The sequence below is a fragment of the Myotis brandtii genome, unplaced genomic scaffold (assembly GCF_000412655.1).
Source record: "Myotis brandtii unplaced genomic scaffold, ASM41265v1 scaffold266, whole genome shotgun sequence".
Taxonomy (NCBI): domain Eukaryota; kingdom Metazoa; phylum Chordata; class Mammalia; order Chiroptera; family Vespertilionidae; genus Myotis; species Myotis brandtii.
The window spans coordinates 12340025-12360598 of NW_005360124.1; the positions used below are offsets into that span (position 1 = coordinate 12340025).

Sequence of the window (20574 nt, forward strand, 5' to 3'; positions counted from 1 at the left end):
AAGGACACATATGTGATACCTTATCAATAAAGAAAAAAAAATTTTTAAAAGATAAGAAAAAAGAATGAATGTATACCTTGCATCTTGCTTCCTCAAAAAGATCTACTAAAACCACATTAAAGAGACTTTTAAAAATAATAAATCCACAAGAACAAGGAAAACAAAAAAAGACAAAAGAAACAAATTTTGGAAGCTCAAGAGAAAATGGACAAGTGGTTCTGACTTAGCAGAAAGCTGAGTCCTAAAGCAGCAAGGGAGGCCTGTGGGCGAGCTGTCTGAGAAGCAGTTAGAACTCCAGGCCCCAACTGCACTCCACACTGCTGGGTTATTGCCAGCAGAAAGCTAGAAATTTATTCACTGGAAAGGGTAAAAGAGAAAGTCCTTGATCAACAACATAGTTCAGTGACCATACACAATGAAGTATGAATACTGATGTCCCAGCCAATTGCCCTACTGGCTGCAGGAACACAGGCCCCAGCCCTTCGCCTTTCAGATGGGTGAGAGCTTCCTCTGGGGAATCTGACCAACCCACACAGAAAGACTAAAATACTGACACAAGGGCTTCTGCAAAAAAAGAAGAAGAAAAAGACCCACCTAGATCCCTCCAGTGAAATTCCAAGTCAATAAGCCTTACTCACAGGCCCAAAAAGCCTCATCTCTTAATCATGAAGAGAAAACCAAGGATTAATTTCCAAACATTTGATGGAAACCCCTAGCATGGAAGATACATAACTACAAACAAACAATACAAACAGAAACAAGAGAGCATTCTTGGACAAAATAAGAGACTGTATGCGTGGAGGAAAAAAATAAAGAAAAACAAACTATCAGTATAACATCTCCAGATAGGTGAAAGAAGATATTGTGGTCATAAAATCAAATAGTGGATCCTATAAAAACAGAAGGATTCAGAAAACAAAAATTGAACTCAATAGTAGGGTTGAAGAAACAGAGAACAAAGTAGATAGTAAAGACAAAAATAAAATAGAAAAGATAAGACAATTAAAGGAACAGGGCAAGCAATCTAATATCCAAATAAAGACTTTCCAAAAAGAGAGAACAGAGGAAATGGAAGGTATAAATCATCAATGAAATAAATCAAGGACGTTGCCCTGAACTGATAGGTAGGAGTTTCTAGACTGAAAGTGTTCATCAAGTATCTGGCCCAGCTGACTTGCACAACACTTACCATACATGCATCAGTTACCCTTCTAATTGTTTTACATACATTAACTTATTTAATCATCACAATAACCCTATAAAATGGGTGCCTTTATAATTATTACTCCCATTTTACAGATAAAGAAACTGATGTACAAAACATGCCCAAGATCTTTAAGTGGAAGGCCCAGGATTTGAAGGCAGGTAATGTATGCCCAGAGCCTACTACACAATACACAGGAGAGAGCATCATTGTGAAATTTCAGAGTATACCAAAGACAGCTCTAGCTGATTTTTTAACGCTAGGGCTACTAATTTGATAGTGCACCCAGAGTCCAGGCTCTGACCAATCATCTGAGGTGAACCCCATGCAGGTTTCCTTCTCTCCAATATCCTGTCCTACAAATTCCAGTCCTATCAGAAGCTCTAAATTCCTATTCCCATCTCCAGGCTCAAGAAGAACACTGCTCTACACTTGGGTTCACTTGCCTATACCAGAGCCAGGAAAACTTTTCTCGGTGAGTCAGAGGAGAATGTGACGCTCACCTCCCATCTCAAGGAGCACAGAGCCTCACTGGTTGCTGTCCAACACTTGATGTATTTGTCCAGTTCTGCAGTGGTTTATGGCAGGTTAGCAAGTCTGAAACCAGCCCTTTTATACCCGCACTTTTATTTGACCCTCACATTGAAATAATTGTGGGATCAAAATTCTTTTCCTTCAATACTTTAATGTTATGCTCTTATATCCAGTATTGCTGTTGGGATATTAATGTCAACTTGATTTTTATTATTTTGTCTACATTTTCTGCTGTTTCATTTCCCTAAATAATAAAGCTTTAGCTTTTTGTTCCATTGGTTTTAAATTCCTGTTCCATTTGCTCCATCAGGTCTGTTTCCTCTCATGTTGGTTGCCTATAGCTCATTCTTCATGATGCTTTTGTTCTTTAGATGTGTTATGAGCTTTTCAATTGAGACTTCATCTGTGTTACTCCTAAAACTATCAGTTGCCTCCGCTTTTGATGACTACATAAGTAGTCCATTGAAAATGGAGGCTAGCCCCGCCGGTGTTGCTCAGTGTTTGAACATTGACCTATGAACCAGGAGGTCATGGTTCAATTACCGGTCGGGGTACATGTCTGGGTTGCGGGCTTGATCTCTGGTGTAGGGCATGCAAGAGGCAGCCATTCCATGATTCTCTCTCATCATTGATATTTCTATCTCTCTCTCCCTTTCCCTTCCTCTCTGAAATCAATAATATATTTTAAAACAAGAAAAGAGAGGCTAAATTGGTGTCTTCACTGTGAGTTGGGGAAATATGGGTTGAGTGCCTCTACTGCAGTTTCTGGCTTAACTACACTTATTTTCCCTGCCATTTCTTTCTCCTTAAGATGCACATCCCAGTTCTTCTTCTGTATCTGAGACTGCTTTCTCTAACTGGAGTTGGGGAAGACAACCCAGGGTCCCACTGGCTATCTGTGGCTGGCATTATAGATCTCAATGCTGATATCAGAGCTTTAGGGAGGGAGGTTGTTGACATCAAATTCTTTATTATGTAGAACCTTGGCTGTCTCATTTTCTGCCGTGGACTAAAAACAGCAATCAAAGTCCATGCAAAAAACCAACTTTGAGCATATTACCCAAGTTTGCAAACACAACAGATAAGACTCTTTCAGATCCTGTCTAAGCCTGGCCCAATGAGATCACAGCTCCCACCCTGGACTGGACCAAGACTCCAGTTAGAGATTTCATCTTTTGCCTTCTCCCTTCTCTGCTCCTCCCATCCCCTAGCCTTCTCCTGCTCTAGCCCTTTATTTTCTTGTGAGTTTCTCAGAGTTTTGATCCAGTTGTCAAAGTGTGCCTCTGGATTCATTATACCTTCCCATGTCTTTGCTGGAAATTTCAGACTTCAATGTAGAGAAGGGAGCCAGCAGGATGCTTTTAGCCCATTGCCTTGATGGAAGCCCAAAGCCCATTCTCCCCATGGATCATACTGGAGATACTACTTGTGGACCTTCCAGCCCACGTAGAGGTGCTACAGGCTGTGAGGGATGCAGGCCAGGCCAGCTGTGCCGGAGCAATCGGAGTTAGAACCCACAGCGTTAGAATACCTGCCCAGAATTTCTATAGGTGACTGTGAAATGAGGTGAGACTCCCCAACTCTCCCCACCTCAGGCAGACTCAGCAAATTAGCTTAGTTCTAATACCAGACAGTTTTCAAAGGAAGCAAGCACATTTAAATTGCTGGTGACGATGACACACACTCATATCTTCATAATGCACAATTCAATACTTAGAATTTTGTCATGCTTGGAAGTATCTGTATTTCCACATCATTTATCTCTATATCATTACAGAAATTATAAAAGTTTGTATTCTTTAAACAGATGAGTGGAAAAGGAATCTCTTTTCTGTAGTAACAAGTCATGCCACCCCCAACACAAATTTTATTTATTTTATTGGCGAAGTTGCTAGTCTCTTGCTCTATAGTAAATTCTAATTATTCACAGTAATGTTCTATGAAGTCACTACAAACACTGTATTAGCAAATGCTGAACCATTGCTCCTTGGAGAAATATGGAGTTAGAGTCTTAGGAGTCTCTGGTTATAATATTTTCATCAACTAACCAATATATAACTGTTTTTATGTGTGTTTCTGTTTAAAGATACCTTATTTAATATATATTGTTGATTCATTAACATTGGACTCACAGGCAACAGCATTATAACTCATGCCTGAAGGAAGCTTAATTTAGCACACTTATTTTTTCCACATCACAGCCTCTTGTGCTTAGATATAACAGATAGCACTTTAGCACCATACAGTACTTGGGAGCCATTTCAAACAGCAAATTCATCAATTAAAAACAAAACAAAACACTAAATAGACCTTGAAAAGGACACTTGCATACAGTACTAGAGCTGAAACAAGAGGCAGAGCCTCACCTTGCTCAACTTAAACTGGGAATGTATGCATAAGGTGGCTCAAAATTTTCACCACACTCTATATGTTCATGAATGACTGCAACAACACCCCAATTATTGATTTGGGGATAAATAATTTTTTAGTAAGAGAATTTGCAAATATGGAAACCATAAATAAGATGGGTTGACTATTACTTATTAACATTATGCACATTGATGAAAAATAACCTTTTGTTAAAGGAAAGAAGTCTGAAAGCTGCCACATAAAGGGCCTTTTGTTGACTTTGGTTCGCCCCTCACACCTTCACCCCTGCAAACAAACCTCCTGAATCACTAAGAAACATTTTGTGCAATCTGCAGCAGTTTAAGGACTACTTACATCTTGCGCCGATCTGGTGAGTGTCTAGTAAAGAGAGCTCCAAAGCCTGTCACAGGCAATCCAGTGTCCCTGGAAACAAGATAACAATTTTAGGAGCATGTCAGACTGGCATTTATGAACTATCAAAGCCATAGAAAACTAACTTGGGGCTAAATTTTTACGATAATTATTTTTAAAGGATACTCATGTTTATAACTTTATGCACTTTGCAAAATAAAATGTCCCAATGTGTAAATGAAAATGTCAGTATTCCGTCATTACTTCGACTGCATTGTCCAGTAATTACAATATAAGAGAAAGTCTATATCACACACTTCCATGGAAAGGTACTGTGCCAGGTTGCAGGACTACAGATATGACTAAAAAACAGTTCCTACCCTCAAAAGACTGTCTATCTCAGGGAAACATACCTACATATAAATAATTAGAATGTAAGTCCAACTAGTTTACAAAACACAAACAAAATGCTCAAAGGGCAAGGAGGTAAAAGCAATTAATTCTGTTTAATAACAGTTTAGCTAATTCTTAATGCAACTCAGGCAATATTTCTATGCACATTTCATACTTTATTTCATCTAAACTTCAGAAAAACTCTATGAAGTAGATACTTTTATGATTCCCATTTTATAGTGAACAAACTGAGGGTTACAGACACCAAATAACGTTCACAAGTAAATTGTGGAGCTGGGGTTCAAACCTACTCAGATCCTTGACCAGAAAAAAACATGTAAAAATTACATTTTAGCTGGACCCAGAATGAGTAGTGCTGATTGGCAAACTGAGGAAAGGGAATTCCAAACAGAAGGAATGGCATAGGCAGACAGCATGGAGGCATGAGATGTGCTCCTGTGCTTTAAGTGTTCCTGTAGTGTGTAGCTTGTGCCACTAGACCTCTTCGGTACTTACATAACTCCTTTCCTGCATTCCCTATTCCGTAAGCAAAGAAAAATATTAAGAATACCTTTCAACAATCCCAGAGCACCATGTTTCCTCATTCAATAAAGCACGGCTTTTTATTTGAGCCAATTCTGTGTTTAAAAAAACTCGTGCCGTTTGTTCATGTGTTTCTGAGATCCAAATCTGGAAAAAAAAATAGAAGCCAAATCTAAGAAAAATGAATTAATTGTAAAAATAATCAGTTACCAAAATATATTTTTGTTGAAGTAGACTCTGATTTTAATTGTTGACTCAATTGACATTAAAAAATAAGTGATATCTCATAGCAGCTATTTCATCATAAACATGTAAAAATGGCAATTTCTTACTTTACATTGTTGGAAAATAAAAATCAAATTAGTTTTTTCTATGAAATGAAAAGTTCTGCATTCAACTAAATATTAATTATATTTGCTTTCTACTTCCTTCTCAAGTTTAATATATTTTATTTCCCTAAGTAAGGAATTATTTATAGCAATCACTTTATAAATTGAATAGGACTTCAGATATAATCCTCATCATCACCATCATCATGGCCATCATCATCATCATCATCATCATCATCCATTTTCTATCACAGATGATAATTCAATGAATTAGAAAGCAATTATTACTATGAGAAAAATCTGCAGACTGTAAGATGTACACAAACCAATTGCAGATGCAACATGGGTAACATCTAGGGGATCTTGGGAACAAAAACAGACAGTGAGGATTGAATAGTTTCATACAAAACTCTAGAATATCACAAATGTAGAAGTTCACAGCAGAGAACCAGAACTCACCACCACCACCAGAACCCATTATTGTTCCTAATCCTAAAAACTAGGTTCCCCAACACATTCAATGAAGCCCCAGATCACAGTAATGCCATTAGATTTTGTTTATAAAAAAAGAGAAACCACTGATTAGAAATTTGAAGACTTCAACTGCTATCATAGCTATATTCATATGTCTTTGGTCCACTGTGGGTTAATATAATAAGGCTTTGCAACAACTAGGAATCACCACAACTCAAAGCAATTTTAACTACAGTCTCTGGTCCTACTTCCCTAGTCTATTCCATGGCTCTACAGATCCTTAGCTTCTCTCACCCTGTTCTCTAAGACCACAGCCTCCTAGCCCAATTTCCAAGTTCTCATTCCTATACCCTCAGCTCAACTACTCATCTTCTTAGATCCCCAAGTTAACAGGTCAATGGTATAGGACACAGTATAGTTTATGCTTTATAGTTTATGCTTTAACAAAAAAGAAGACATATCTTTGGCGGCAGGGGAGGATGACTAGCCACCATTTTGTTTTAAGGTTTAAATTTGACCCAAAAATTTGCCGTAGTTATGCTCTGATCATTCTTGGCAATGATCACGTCAACAAAGCAATCAACATCTTTGAAAATTTTATGAAACAAATATATTGAAATAATGAGAAGTAAAAGAAAGCAGAAGATAGTAACATTAGTGGAGCTTAAGTTTATTGAGTGCTTATTCTGTGTCAGACACCACATTAAGCACTTTGTATGCATTATTATTTCATTAAATGCTCAAAGCCACCCTACTAATATCGTGTATCAATCATGGTCACAGAACAAAATGAACAAAAAGTAGAATAAAATGGGGAACTGAGGAGAGTTTAATAAAAGAAGTATTTTTAAAAGTGTGACCAGCATTCAGAAAACCCCCAAACAATGTTGAAGTGCCATGAGGACACAATAGTGGGGAGCCGTAGGGTAGGGGCAATCACTGGAACCCAGAAAGACCTAGTTGTAAAGAAAGGGCCACTTGATAGTTGTGGCTTTCAGAACAGACACATAGTGTCTTAGTCCACCTTAGGCTGCTGTTATAAATACCATAGATTGGGTGGCTTATAAACAACAGAAATTTATTTCTCACAGTTATGGAAGCTTTGAAGTCCAAGATCAAGGCGTTGACAGATCCAGTGTCTGGTGAAGGCCATCTTTTCACCATGTCCTCACATGGCACCAATCCCATTTATGAGGGCTCACAATGACCCACCTCCTAATACCATCACACTGGGGCTAGGGTTTCACCATTTACTTTTGGGGGACCCAAACATTCTGTCTATAGCACACAGCCACCGACAAACCATGGCTCTGCAGGAAGGAAACCGTAGGAATAAATGAGCAAACCAACTCTCCTCCCACCTCTGAACACCTGTCAGTGCCTTCTACAGGCGAATCCCAACAGGAAGCCAGAGGGCAAGGGAGCTCATTGATGCAATCCATAAAGGTCAGCCTCCTTGGCACAGAGCAGGGTTAGAAGGGTAGAGAGTGAATCTAGAGGGAGAAAGGAAGAACACTTGGAATAGTTTATCTTCATCTTAAGGGAAAACTAAGGTTGAAAGGGATTAAGTAATGCCCATGTAAACCACTGAAAAAGTAGAAATTTCACAATTCAAAACTCATGCAGTCTGGATCATTCATTCATCCATCCATGTCTATGATGTGCCAGGCATCCTACTAAGTTCTGGAGCTACAGTAGTGAACTCCAGAGGCTATACTGACTATAGCTTAGTGAGTTATAGTAAACCATGAGGATAATGGTAATAACCATAGCACATGGCCAGACACCACTCAAAATGTCTTCACATTACGTGCTCATGAAAACTCTCCTACTCTCACATTACACCTGAGGAAATAAAGACATGGGAAGTTTTAGACTCTTGATCAAAGTTACAACCTAATAAGCAGTGGAGCCAAGAAGCAAAGAGAAGCCATCTGACTCTAGAGCCCATTCTCACCCTCTGTCCTATATCGTAGGCAAATGTTATCCGCCAGTATTAGGCTTCCCATCTTCATCATAGAACCCAAAAGTTTAGCTGGGACCTTGGTGTTTCAGACTATGGTTTTCTAGTCTCCCTTATGAATAAGTGAAAGTAATTTATACAACCTCCGGGAAAGGTTCCTCTCCTCCCCCCCCGCCTTTTCTGCTGCATGGAAAGCAGACATAATGATAGGTTTCTAGCAGCTGTCTTAGGCCCTACCCAAATGCTAGAAGAGCAGAAAGCTTGAAGAAGTGGGTCTCTGCTAATCTGTTGAAATTCCATACCGATCCTGGCCTGCTATCCTTCAGACTTTTTACATGAAAGAATAAAACTGTATGTGAACAGCCACTGTTGATTTGTGGTTTGTGTTGCATGTAGGCAAACCTAATCCTATACCATCTTAATGTGAAAGATCACTTTGGTCTAGAAATGTTCATAACCTGACATAAGGGTGGATAATTTATAAAAGCACTTTCATATGTTTAAAAGTCTTTGGGGATATATATATATATCACAAACTGGAGATTGGCAATTTGGTATGTGAAACAGCTAACTTAACACAGCACAAACCCACAGGATAATCACTAACATTTCCATTTAATTTGCATAGTAAAGTCTCACTTGAGTCAAATGGTAATATAAAAAATGTCTAATGTGTGTGCAGGAAGTTCATTTCATAATATCATGCTTATTCTTTATTTTCCTGAGTAACAATTTATTTTTAGTCCTCACTTGTACTCTTCCAAGATAAACTCTTCCCATATGTGCTGCATTTAAGAAAACCCAGTAGACATATAACCGGGGAGGCTGATATGGGAAACACTTAGGACTTAGGACACTCAGGTCACTTAGGACTTAGGACTTAGGACTTACACTCCAATTCCACATTTGAGGGTAACCAGGTTCTTCCTGCTGAGGATGACTTACTCCCTGGCAGAATCTCTCTTGCAACAATTGTTTCAGATGATTGACATTTGGGCTTCTTACAGGATCCCCAGAAAGCATATCCCTCTGACCCATATAGAAGGAAGTGCAGGTACTTCCCAAATCAGTTTTCCCCTCTGATGCCACAGGCTGCATCGGGAATGAGTCAGATTTCAGTCCACCAAGTCTTCCAACGTCAGGAAACACTGATCAAGTACCCTGTCTAGTATCCTTGAAGCCTTACTCAAAAGCTTTGAAATGAATGGGACATACTTACTACCCCTACCCCTTGGGGACAACAGGTGTGAGACTCAGCATGCACACTATCTTCAAATGACTCCTCCAAATTCCAAATACTCTCGGCCTTTTTTCAATCTTTTCTTTTTTAATCCTCAAGGTGGATGAGAGGCCAGGGGGCTAAAAATCAGTTGCAGCCCAAATGCTTTGCCTGTTCTACATGAGTGATTCAGCACCTCATTTTGTAATGAAGGAGTTGGCATTCATTATCTTAGATCTTTAATCACAAATGAGGAAGTCTTATTTTACCCTGTTAAACAGCACTCCCCTACCAACTGTACCTTTTCTGCACCACTACCAAAAATGTCATTGTCATCAACAAGTAACCAATGAGACTTTGTCAAGTCTTTATCTTTAAAACGCATCCAAAAGGCTGTTCTTATTTCTCAGCAGCAGTTTTGCCCTTAGAAATGCTGGCTGTTTTCATATCTAGGTGAATTCAGTAGTGCCGTACACAGACTACTTCTTAAAGGATCCCAGAGGAGCAGAGAGGACCCCACCCCATTACTATTTTGAATAACTGGGACTCATGGGGTACAATCAGAAAAAAAATTTCATTGGTTTTTTTTTCCACTGCCTGTTTATGCTAGCCTGTTTGGGATGGTTCATTCTCTGTTCTGAGAAGAACTAAATCTTGGACAAGTGCCATATTTTATTCTGATCACTCTCAGATAACAAAACAGTCTTGTCACAACAGTGGTCTCAGTTAAGTAATTAATATTAGTAAAGTTACCCCATGAGAGCTTTTTAGCTGTCTAGTTGTCTGAGAGAAGGAAGGAGGAGCAGAGAAATGAAGAAACAGAAAAACAGTTAAACCTGCCCTGCCCACATATTTCCCCCTGCAGACCTCTGGCCTGCCGCAGACTCTAAATGGCGGCAGGGAAAAGATCTAAATTTAAATAAAATTCATAATTTTGATTATATATTTTAATTATTGAAATGTGGCCAATAGACATAAAAATTGACCATAAAAATGATAGAAACTGCACAGATTTTATCCAGGGATTGAGAAAAAACTAACTCCACAAAGTAGGATAAATAGACAGATAAACAGTAGGGGTGTGTGTGTGTGTGTGTGTGTGTGTGTGTGTGTGTGATTGCACATTTTTAGCTTCATTTGTTCTTGCTTAAGCAAATTAATGTACATGAAAAATTAAATCCAAGTTTCTCTAAAGTTAAATTTGGGCCTGATTTTTGATACAGAAGAAGAGTTATGAAGGAGAGTGATGGGATAAAATGGTGGACACCTACTTCCATTCCTGTCCCAAACCCCTAGGAATGGCAGAAAAGATATTTGCTAGAATAAACCCATAGCTGCAGCAGACAACAAGGAAGGTACACTCAGCGGGCCAAAATTGATACAGAATTCCTGAAACAGGAAAGGTAGATTCAATTGTGCCAATAAATACTGGAGAAGACATTCCAAAGTACTTCCAGGTTAAAAAGGCTGGAACCAATGGCATCAACTCCAAGCTCAGAGATAATGGAGACAGGAAGCATGACAGGACTCAACAATCCACTACCCCCAAACAACTTCCTTTCTCCTGGTTTAAGTTGTTCTTTCACAGTGACATTTAAAATTATTCCATTTACAAGAATTTCATCTATATGCCTCTTTCAGGTACTTAGATCTGAATACAAGCATCGCTAAGACTATGTGGTCAAAACACCATTCTACTGTGTCAAACAAAGAAAAACACACCTGAGCCTATTAAATAAATGATAATTGAATTTCTCAGATCCAGTGTAATTATATCTCTTTATATTTTTTTAGGGTCATTAATTTTTAAATGCCAAATTTGAGGCCCACTTGGCTATTCTTTATTCATAAAATGAATATTAGCATACTTCTGTACTATTCTTTATTTGCTATTTTGAAGTCTAAAATGACTGCAATACTGCTAATAAAGGGTGTCCCAAAATTCACGCAAGATTTGAATTTTACGCCATTTGTGCCATAAAGTGTTGCCAATGAAAAAAAAAGATGGCATGACAGATGGCAGTTCAGGGATATTAAAAATGGAGCGCTACATGAAAGAACAACGCGTTTTCATTGTTGAGCAATATTTTAAAAATAATGAAGGTTTGGCAGCTACAGTTCAAAATTTTCGTGCAAAATATGGTCGGAATAGTGATTTAACTTCATCAACTGTGAAGAGATTAATTAAAAAATTTAGGGAGGCTGGATCAATTAGTGATTTTAAACACTCTGGCCGTCTTTCAACAAGTTGTTCAACACAAAACATCGAAGCAGTTCATGAGGGTGTTGCTGAGGGTCATGCAAAACGGTCATGGAAAATTTCAACAAAAGAGTGCATATGTGCCAGCAAAGCCGTGAAGACCATTTACCCAATATGCTATTCTATACATAACCCTATACTGTATACTTTATGAATCAATAAAAAATTTACTATTTTTAATTATAAACCTGTGTTTTCTATCAAAATTACTTCTTGTGTGAATTTCGGGACACCCTTTACTAATACTAACCTAATGTGCTCATCAATGTGGTCCTGTTAGTTCCAAAAAAGCCTTGGCATTAATTCATTAACTGTATAAGAAAATGTGTTTAATACAATTATTTGCTTTTCTTTGACAGCATCAGATGTGCTTGTACTTAAAATCCTACTGAGCCCGGCCAGTGTGGCTCAATAGTTGAGCTTCGACCCACAAACCAAGAGATCATGGATCCATTCCCAGTGCACATGCCCGAGTTGTGGGCTCCATCCCCAGTAGGGGGCATGCAGGAGACAGCTGATGGATGATTTTCTCTCATATTGATATTTCCATCTCTCTCTCCCTCTGCCTTCCTTTCTGAAATCAATAAAAATATATCTTAAATAAATCCTTCTGAGTTTACAGGACATGCACCACTTCCTCAGAAGCAGTCTGACTGTTTTTGTGACAGGGCCTTTGGTAGTGTTGTGAGGATCCTTGGGTGAGGCTTTACAAATGAACAAACAATAATAAAAGTACCCCTGATCAGTTTAGTTTGCATGGGGCTCACTCTGTTATAGCCCCGTAGCACCTGAACAAAATCCAAATAAAATACAAAAAAAAATACGGTAGTTTAAAGTGCTATTTCGTATAGTCACTTAGAATAATAAGACAACCAGAGAAACTCCAGTGGCTTGAATTACTGCTCCCCTGTGAATCTGCATCTCCCAGGGTCCCACACAGCCTCCTGAAGCCTGAGGGTATGGGGTAGGAAATCCATTATGCACAACTGAAACCAGAGGGGTATGTTTCCAGATAAGACTTACAGTACACCTTTTCCCAAACCTGTTCTCTACTCACAACTCCTCTTTTGGTTTCCTGAATTTCAATCTCTTATACTCTGCATATGTGTGGTGGCCTAAGGACACCATCTTCTTTGAGGGTTTCACCTCAGTGGCCTAATATTTCACTTGGATACATGAGACTGTGGTTTTGTTCTTAACCTTTTGGAGTCTCGGCCATAATATAGACAAAGAGAGTCTCATCTTAAATATCTTTACAAAAAGCCAATGTGCACATTCGGCCCAGTAGTAGCAGTTAAGAGCAAGGAAACCTTCAGTCAGCTAAACAGAAATGCTGGTACACATAAGAAGCAACCACTCAGCAACAATGCTGAAAAAAAAATGCTACGAAGGCATTCAGGAGGAAAAGCAGATGGGAATAGGGCTGGCCAGCACATATGTAGACATAATTTGGGAAACAGGACAGAGGTGGTAGTTAAGATGTAAGAAATCAAAGCCCATAACATATGCAGTAAGGGGTATACAATACCCAAGCCAGAGCAAAAAAGTAACCAGGCTCATTTTCTGCAAGGAGTATGTACTGTCAGATGTTTAAAAGGACTAAGAGTGGAGCAACATGGCATTTTAAAAGGGAATTTGGGAAAGTATTTACGATCTTAGACTTTGGAACCAGTAGGGAAATAAATGAATTTTAATTTTTAATATACTTGTCAGCTGTTTGACTTTGAATAAGTGATAAAGCTTCACGTGGCCTCAGTGTCCTCATCTACACAATGTGGGCCATGTGTGGTACCTGCCTGGGGAGTTTTTCCAAAGATGAAATGAGGCACTGTTCATGTAACCATCTTATTGAATTGAATCTATTCCATCAATAGAATGTGATCATTAAGCAATTTGATTTTAATCAAGCTGCCCCTTAAATCCCACATGGATAGCTAGCTCTTTCCTTTGGCTTGTTGGAAATTTTAAGCAAGTCCTATAGCTTTTTGGGGCCCCTCAATCTCAAGACAGATCTCACTGTAGCTATGAAATGTTCCAGTCCAGTGAAGTAATCACTTCTAACTGATTAGATTTAAGGTTCCCACCTTCCCAGCTCAGGGCTGCTTTTGGCCTGGAAGCCTGCAGTGGGTGGGGCCTTGTTCCACTGCTGTTTCCCTTCCAGGCTTCTCTCTTCTATTTCCCCCAACTCCCAGGCCCCTCCCAGGTCTGGCTGATGGGAAGAGATGAGGCACAGTGTTAAATGGCCCTTACTCTCTTGACCTGTGCTGGTGGTCCTGGGCTTATGGGACATTCAAAATCGACTCCTCTCAGGCGGCACAATTGTAATTGTTTCCAGGGACTCTCTTACAAGGGCCTCCAACTGTAGCTTGCTGGAAGCAGGCAAAGCTCCTCCCGGTTGATTGTAACTCCTCTTTCCAAGCCTTGAGTATCTGATGGGTCTGTTGTGCTCGGTCTCTTCACCCCCTGCTCCTACTCTAAGCAGCCTTTTCAAGTATGCTCTGGCCAATTCTCTCCAATGAGTCCATAGGTAAATTCACACACTCATATATCCTTGACCAACATCCCACTTCAAGGACTGCTTCTCCCCAAACACTCCCACCCTCTGCTCTGCCAGACCAAGCATGGCCTCTCAGCTTTAGATTCTGAGGCATATGTCATATACCTGGACTTATGTCCTCTAAATTACAGGACACACCTATTAATCTCTCTGAGTGGTTCCCTTGAAATACCTCTCAACTGTGGAAGGAGAGACATACAACCCACAACTAAATAAATCCTCTTTCAACTCTTGGGCTCTAGTCTTCAAAGACATAACCGTTCATACTGGCCTCACCTAGTTTATAATCTTTTACAGCTCCTGCTTAGGTAGCCCAACATCTTGCTTTAGGACATATGGCTCTTACCAAATATCTGGAGTGTTCTAGTATTTAGACCTCCATCAAAATCTGTGACAAGAGGAAGAGAAACTCATCCATCCTCCTGCCACATCTAGCATCCCACCTGACACATGAAGGTATGGAGACTCTGTAGCCCCTCCTTCTTTTTATATACCTGGGACCTTGGGTGAGCCATTTGAAATAAGTGAATCTAGGTTGAGAACTGAAATAATATCTTTCTTGTCAACTTTATAACTTTGTTTGAGAATAGCAAGGAACAAGATGAATGAGCAAGTGCTTTATATATTTAAAAAAAATCTATAGAGAAAAATGTAACCTACTATTAAGACATGAGAATAGCAGTTTCATCAGAAATAGTGACTCCTTGGTCTATTTTTCTTCCTATCTAATACATACAGCAAATCTGGTAAAGGAAGGACAAGTTTTCAATGACCATGAACAAACGTCAGAGAGAAGGTTAATATCTTATTTATGTATCATATATAAAACTGAGGGTTGACTACTATAATGCATGGAATATAAGGAATGAATGTTGTGGTTCTTACACCTCATACTTCACTTCATCTTGCTTCCTCCAACAATCCAGAGACCAAAAACATTTTCACTTAGAAATAAAAAATAAAGCAGCAAGAGAGAGAAAATCAGTTACCTACAAGGGAATACCCATACGACTGTCAGCTGATTTCTCAACAGAAACTTTGCAGGCCAGAAGGGAATGGCAAGAAATATTCAAAGTGATGAATACCAAGAACCTACAACCAAGACTACTTTATCCAGCAAAGCTATCATTCAGAAGTGAAGGCCAGATAAAGAGCTTCACAGATAAGAAAAAGCTAAAGGAGTTCATCACCACCAAACCAGTATTATATGAAATGCTGAAAGGTATCCTTTAAGAAGAGGAAGAAGAAGAAAAAGATACAAATTATGAACAACAAATACACATCTATCAACAAGTGAATCTAAAAATCAAGTGAATAAATAATCTGATGAACAGTATGAACTGGTGATTGTAATAGAATCAGGGACATAGAAAGGGAATGGACTGACTATTCTGGGGCGGGGGGGGAAGGGGTGTGGGGGTGAGGGAAGAGATTGGACAATAATCGTGCACCTATGGATGAGGACAGTGGGTGGGGAGTGAGGGCGGAGGGTGCGGTGGGAACTGGGGGGAGGGGAGCTATGGTGAGAAAAAAGAGTAACTAATGTAATAATCTGAACAATAAAGATTTAATTAAAATTAAAAAAAAAAGAAATAAAAAATAAATGTTTTTCAAGGTAAAAACAAAACAACAACAACAAAAAAAACCTTCTAAGTGCATGCCAGGTAATGCCTGCCTTTTACACTCGCTCTTGTCCTGACTATAGCCCTGTGCTCAAGAAAGCAAGGTTAAACTGGATTTGGGAGAGTGGGAGAGAGTGACTACTGATAGAGTTAGGTACTAGACCAAAGAGCTCTATCCATGTGTGAGCTAATGACCAAAGAGACAGCCTGGTGCAAAGGCAAGAGGGTGGGGTGGAAACTGATGAAAACATCAGAATTCCCCTGAGAACTGAGCTGTGAGGAAAGAGCACAACTGAGCAGAGAGAAACAGAGATGCCAAGAGAGACTCTGTGTGCTTGTGTGAGAGAGAAAAAGAAAGAGAGAGAGAGAGAGAGAGAGAGAGAGAGAGAGAGAATGAAAGAGACTGTCTTGCTGTCTTGGTTCTTTTTAAATTTCTTGGTTCCATATCCAGCAGTTGTATCTTTATAATAAGTCCCCATTTTTCAGACTATCCTTATTACTCTGTCAATTGAACTATACGAGGAAGGGAGGTAACAGCCTGGGCTCTGCAAAGCTAATTTATTTCCATCATACTGGAGAACTGAGAATCTTCTAGAACCATTTCTAATGTATAAGTGTGGATCTTCCTTCCTGGACCTGCCCTATTTCAAACTAGGCCAGCCATTGAGGGCAGGATGTGATATAAACCTAGTTTTTTCAACACATTCACATCTGCCCATGCCAAATTACCAGCTCTTCAGGCTCCAAGACCATCCTATTAAGGCTGAATTGGCTCTTCAACTTGCCCAAAGCTCTTAGCATTGTAGGACACAATTTAGGGGTCTTTGCAAAGTTGAGTTCCTGCCTCATACTGATTGGGTAGACGTCTAAATAGCCAAGCAATAACCCACAAAAGCAGTTCAAATACAAATTACTGATGCAATGCAATGAATATTCTTTTTGTAACAGGTGTACAAATATTATAAGGATATTAGCATGTTTTAATTACTCACAACTCCGCCACCATAAGTACAAATAGAACTGAAATCTAAGTCTTCCACTCCCTAATTGTGTGACTTTGAGAAAGTTGCTTTACCTCTAGGACAGTGATGGCGAACCTTTTGAGCTCGGCGTGTCAGCATTTTGAAAAACCCTAACTTAACTCTGGTGCCGTGTCACATATAGAAATTTTTTGATATTTGCAACCATAGTAAAACAAAGACTTATATTTTTGATATTTTATATATTTAAATGCAATTTAACAAAGAAAAATCAACCAAAAAAATGAGTTCGCGTGTCACCTCTGACACGCGTGTCATAGGTTCGCCATCACTGCTCTAGGAGATCCTACCCATCTATAATCAAGATAATACCTACTTCACATGGTTACTGTGAAGGTCAAAGCAGACACCTAGCAAGATGCCTCAGGTGCAGCAAAAGTATAACAACAGTAATCATTCCTGGAGCACTTGGTCTGTGCCAGGCTGAGGTAAGCATTTTACTTGTTTTATCTCATTTTATTTTTCCAATAACCTTTTGAAGTATACACGTGTTTAAGGTAAGGTCACTGAAGCACACAATGATTAAATCACGTGCCTAAGTAACTAACATAGCTAAGAGGATGGCACCAGCAAAGGGCTCCTCCCTTTATTTTTCATTCTTCACAAGGAGTAAGATTCCAGGCTTAAAGAAATTAGCAGCAACTACTCACTTGGGGTTCATCAGTTCCAAGTCTCCGATATGTTGAGTCACACAGTTTTTTAATTTTCTCAGGAGCCTCGATATCATAATCTTTGGGGTAAGCTTCTCTGTTGCGGTGCCTTAAGAAAAAAGTAAGAATCAGTTAAGAGATAAAGCTTATTTATCATGTACTGCATTTAACCTTTAAAAAAATTATCCAATAAAAATGGACTATATTTGTGAAATTATTTTAATTACAAATTTACTAGATTTATGACATATATTTTCCATCTCTTTTTGACTAATACTGAGGCTACTTCTTAAAAACAACTTGGCATATGTGGGTAAAACTAATATCACAAAACAATACTTAGCAAGCAGCAATTATTCAGTGACTCCAATGAAGTGAATCTTATTTAATAATGTAGATTAGTTACCAAAAGTAAATTCTAAAATAAGACATGGTAATATCTTAGAAAGGCAACTTGCCACTTTAGAAATTTTTCCCACCATGAATTTTAATTATAATTTTTTTTTCAAAATGAGAGAGAACAGAAAGTATTTGCTCATATGAATTTATAACATGTGCTCCTTAAACATAAGGTAGAAAAAAACAGTTCTTAAAACATGTAAATGGAACAAGAAAAAATATTCCAAACATCTTGTCTAAAAGACTGGCTAGAAATAATAATAACGGAGAAATCTGGGGATAGAGAAGAAAGAAGAGGTGAAGTAGCCTGCAAGAGAAGTAGCTATTTTTATAAAGCTTTCTTGGGTATGACAAAAGAAGCTGAACCCAAGCACCCCTCAGAAGTGAACTTGCAATTAAGGGATACAGGGCTAGAATTGTGTAATGGACACTGAGGTATCCAAAAATTTCTCTACCTATCTGTCCCTTCAATTGTCCCTTCATTAAGCATGTATTTTTAAGTACCTACTACGTGCCAGGCATTTTGCTAGGTACAGGGGATGCAATGGAAAGCAAGCCTGATGTAGTCCCTGCCTTCACTTGCTCATAATGTGGCAAGAACAACATACAATTAAGAAAAATCTACAGCATGCTGAGTGTGGTCACAGGGCTGTGGAAACAGAACAGCATCCATTCACCTAGATGGGTCACTCAGTGTCCAAGTTAGGAGGTCCTTTAGGAACCAACCCTCATCTTGGCCTTTGTACTGCATTCAAATTACACTTTCCCTCTCCATCTCTGAGAACTGGGAGCAGAGTTATGCAGAGAATACAACAGGAAGGAAGCCCAGATTGAAGTGGCAGAGTTCCAGCTCTCTTGCCTTCCTCACAACTGAGCATTAATTTAAAAGCATATTGATACAATACCAGCATTTTTTGAGACTGACAGAAAGCTCTTATGAAAGTCCTTAGTGGGTATATTGAACAACATTAAGAACCAGGGGTGGTAGAGGTAATAAGGCCATGCGTTTGAATCTTTGCTAAGCCAGGTCCTAACTGTGTGACCTTAGGCAAGTTATTTAACCCTCTTGCTTCATATGTAAAATGAGAACATAAACAAATACCAGTACCTTTTTAGATTTTTATTAGAATTAAAATGAAAAAAATACAGAAGTTTCTTCAAATACTGTAAAGCTCTATAAACATCTATGTATAGTGAATACGAATCAGGCTTCAAAAATTCTGGTATATAAGAATCACAACGTAATTTTTCCATAATTAAACTTAATTTCCATAATTTAACAAAGCTCTCACTTTCCAGTTGGAAAACATTAGTCTTGGTCATTCAGGAGTCCTTTCAGCTCTAAATGGTCCATGTGGTTCCCCCATGCCAAGAATCCATCTTTGTTGTCATTGTCTCTTCTTCGTAGCATTTGTGGAAACATTCCCTGTGGTTTTCTGTTATGGATCCATGCAGATCTCTGCTATGCCTTCCTGGTCCTGCCACACAGATGTTTGTATAGTCTGGCACTGAGACACAAGGGTGCCACTCACTAGCCTACCAAAAACTTTCTAGTGTCCCCCACCATCCAGGGTTTCTAGAAACTCAGATACTGTCCCACCAAGCAGGTAGGTGCTTCATGTCCCTACCCATCCTGACCATGGTGGACACATAGGAGCCCTGTCCTTCAGACAGCTCTGCAGACATTACCCTGGAGATAGAGGCTGAGGCAGTGATAAGTCCACTTGCTCTAGAACTTCCAAAGTCTTAATTCAAATTTGGGATCCTAAACAAATTCACACGTTCTCAACATCTCTGCCTCCTCTGTCTTCAGTCCATAAATTCTTCATCTACTCTGGGACAGATAGCCCACCTTTTCAGCTATTCTTCCAAATCTAGGTTGTCATCCTAAGGTCTAAGCTTTTGAACCCCAAATTCAAGAATTTGGCTGTGTTGCCTGCTGGGTCATTCTTACCTGAAGCAATAAAACTAGAATACCGAAGGAGAACCAAGATGGCGGCATAAGGTATAAACCTGTACATGCTGCCCCCCACAACAACATTAAAACTACAACTATAAGACAAAGCAGCTATCATCCAGAACTACGGGAAAGCTGGCCGAGTGGAAGTTCTACAACTAGAAGGAAAGAAAAAAGCGCATTGAGACCGGGTAGGAGGTGCAGAGGCACCAAGAACAGAGGTACAAAGGCGCCCGCGAGGCAGCTGCACCTGGGTGCGCGGTTTTTTTCAATCAGAAGGGGATACAAGCACTGAACTCATTTACGGTGAGATTCTGGGGTCCCAGGCTCCTACTGGGAGAACCTGGACTGTCTTGCAGCGGGTCGGAAAGCGAGGGTGGCTTTCTCGCAGAGCTGCTTGCAGGGATCATTGTTGCTGTGGGGGCGCGGGACTTGGGGACGCTGAGACATGGAGTCGCAGAGACGGCTGACGACAGCCATTGCTGTTTACTCCACCCTGGTGATTCTCTGAGACCCCGCCCCACTCAATTTACATCCCCACCCAAGCTGTGCCCAGCGGCACAAAGGAATCACCTGTGCTTTTGCAGCCTAACCTAACAAACTGCAGCTGGGTCAGAGAGCTCCAAAACTTCCAAACCCCAAACAAAGAGGAGAAATCTGCTGATATCGCTGTAGCTCCTGCTGGGTGGACTCACACAGTGGTTGACTT

The 20574-nt window shown here is 39.5% G+C and overlaps 1 protein-coding gene across 2 annotated transcripts in view; it reads right to left on the bottom strand.

Annotated features, from left to right (window-relative positions):
* LOC102241552 (chromosome unknown open reading frame, human C9orf135) overlaps positions 1–20574 on the bottom strand; it is a 122074-nt gene that overhangs the window by 86685 nt on the left and 14815 nt on the right. For both annotated transcript variants that reach the window (XM_014541298.1, XM_005868354.2), the window contains exons 2-4: positions 17510–17618; positions 5424–5542; positions 4463–4531 (exon numbers count right to left, since the gene is read on the bottom strand). In XM_014541298.1, the coding sequence (XP_014396784.1) occupies positions 4463–4531; positions 5424–5542; positions 17510–17618 (297 nt within the window). The remainder of the gene's footprint in view (positions 1–4462; positions 4532–5423; positions 5543–17509; positions 17619–20574) is intronic.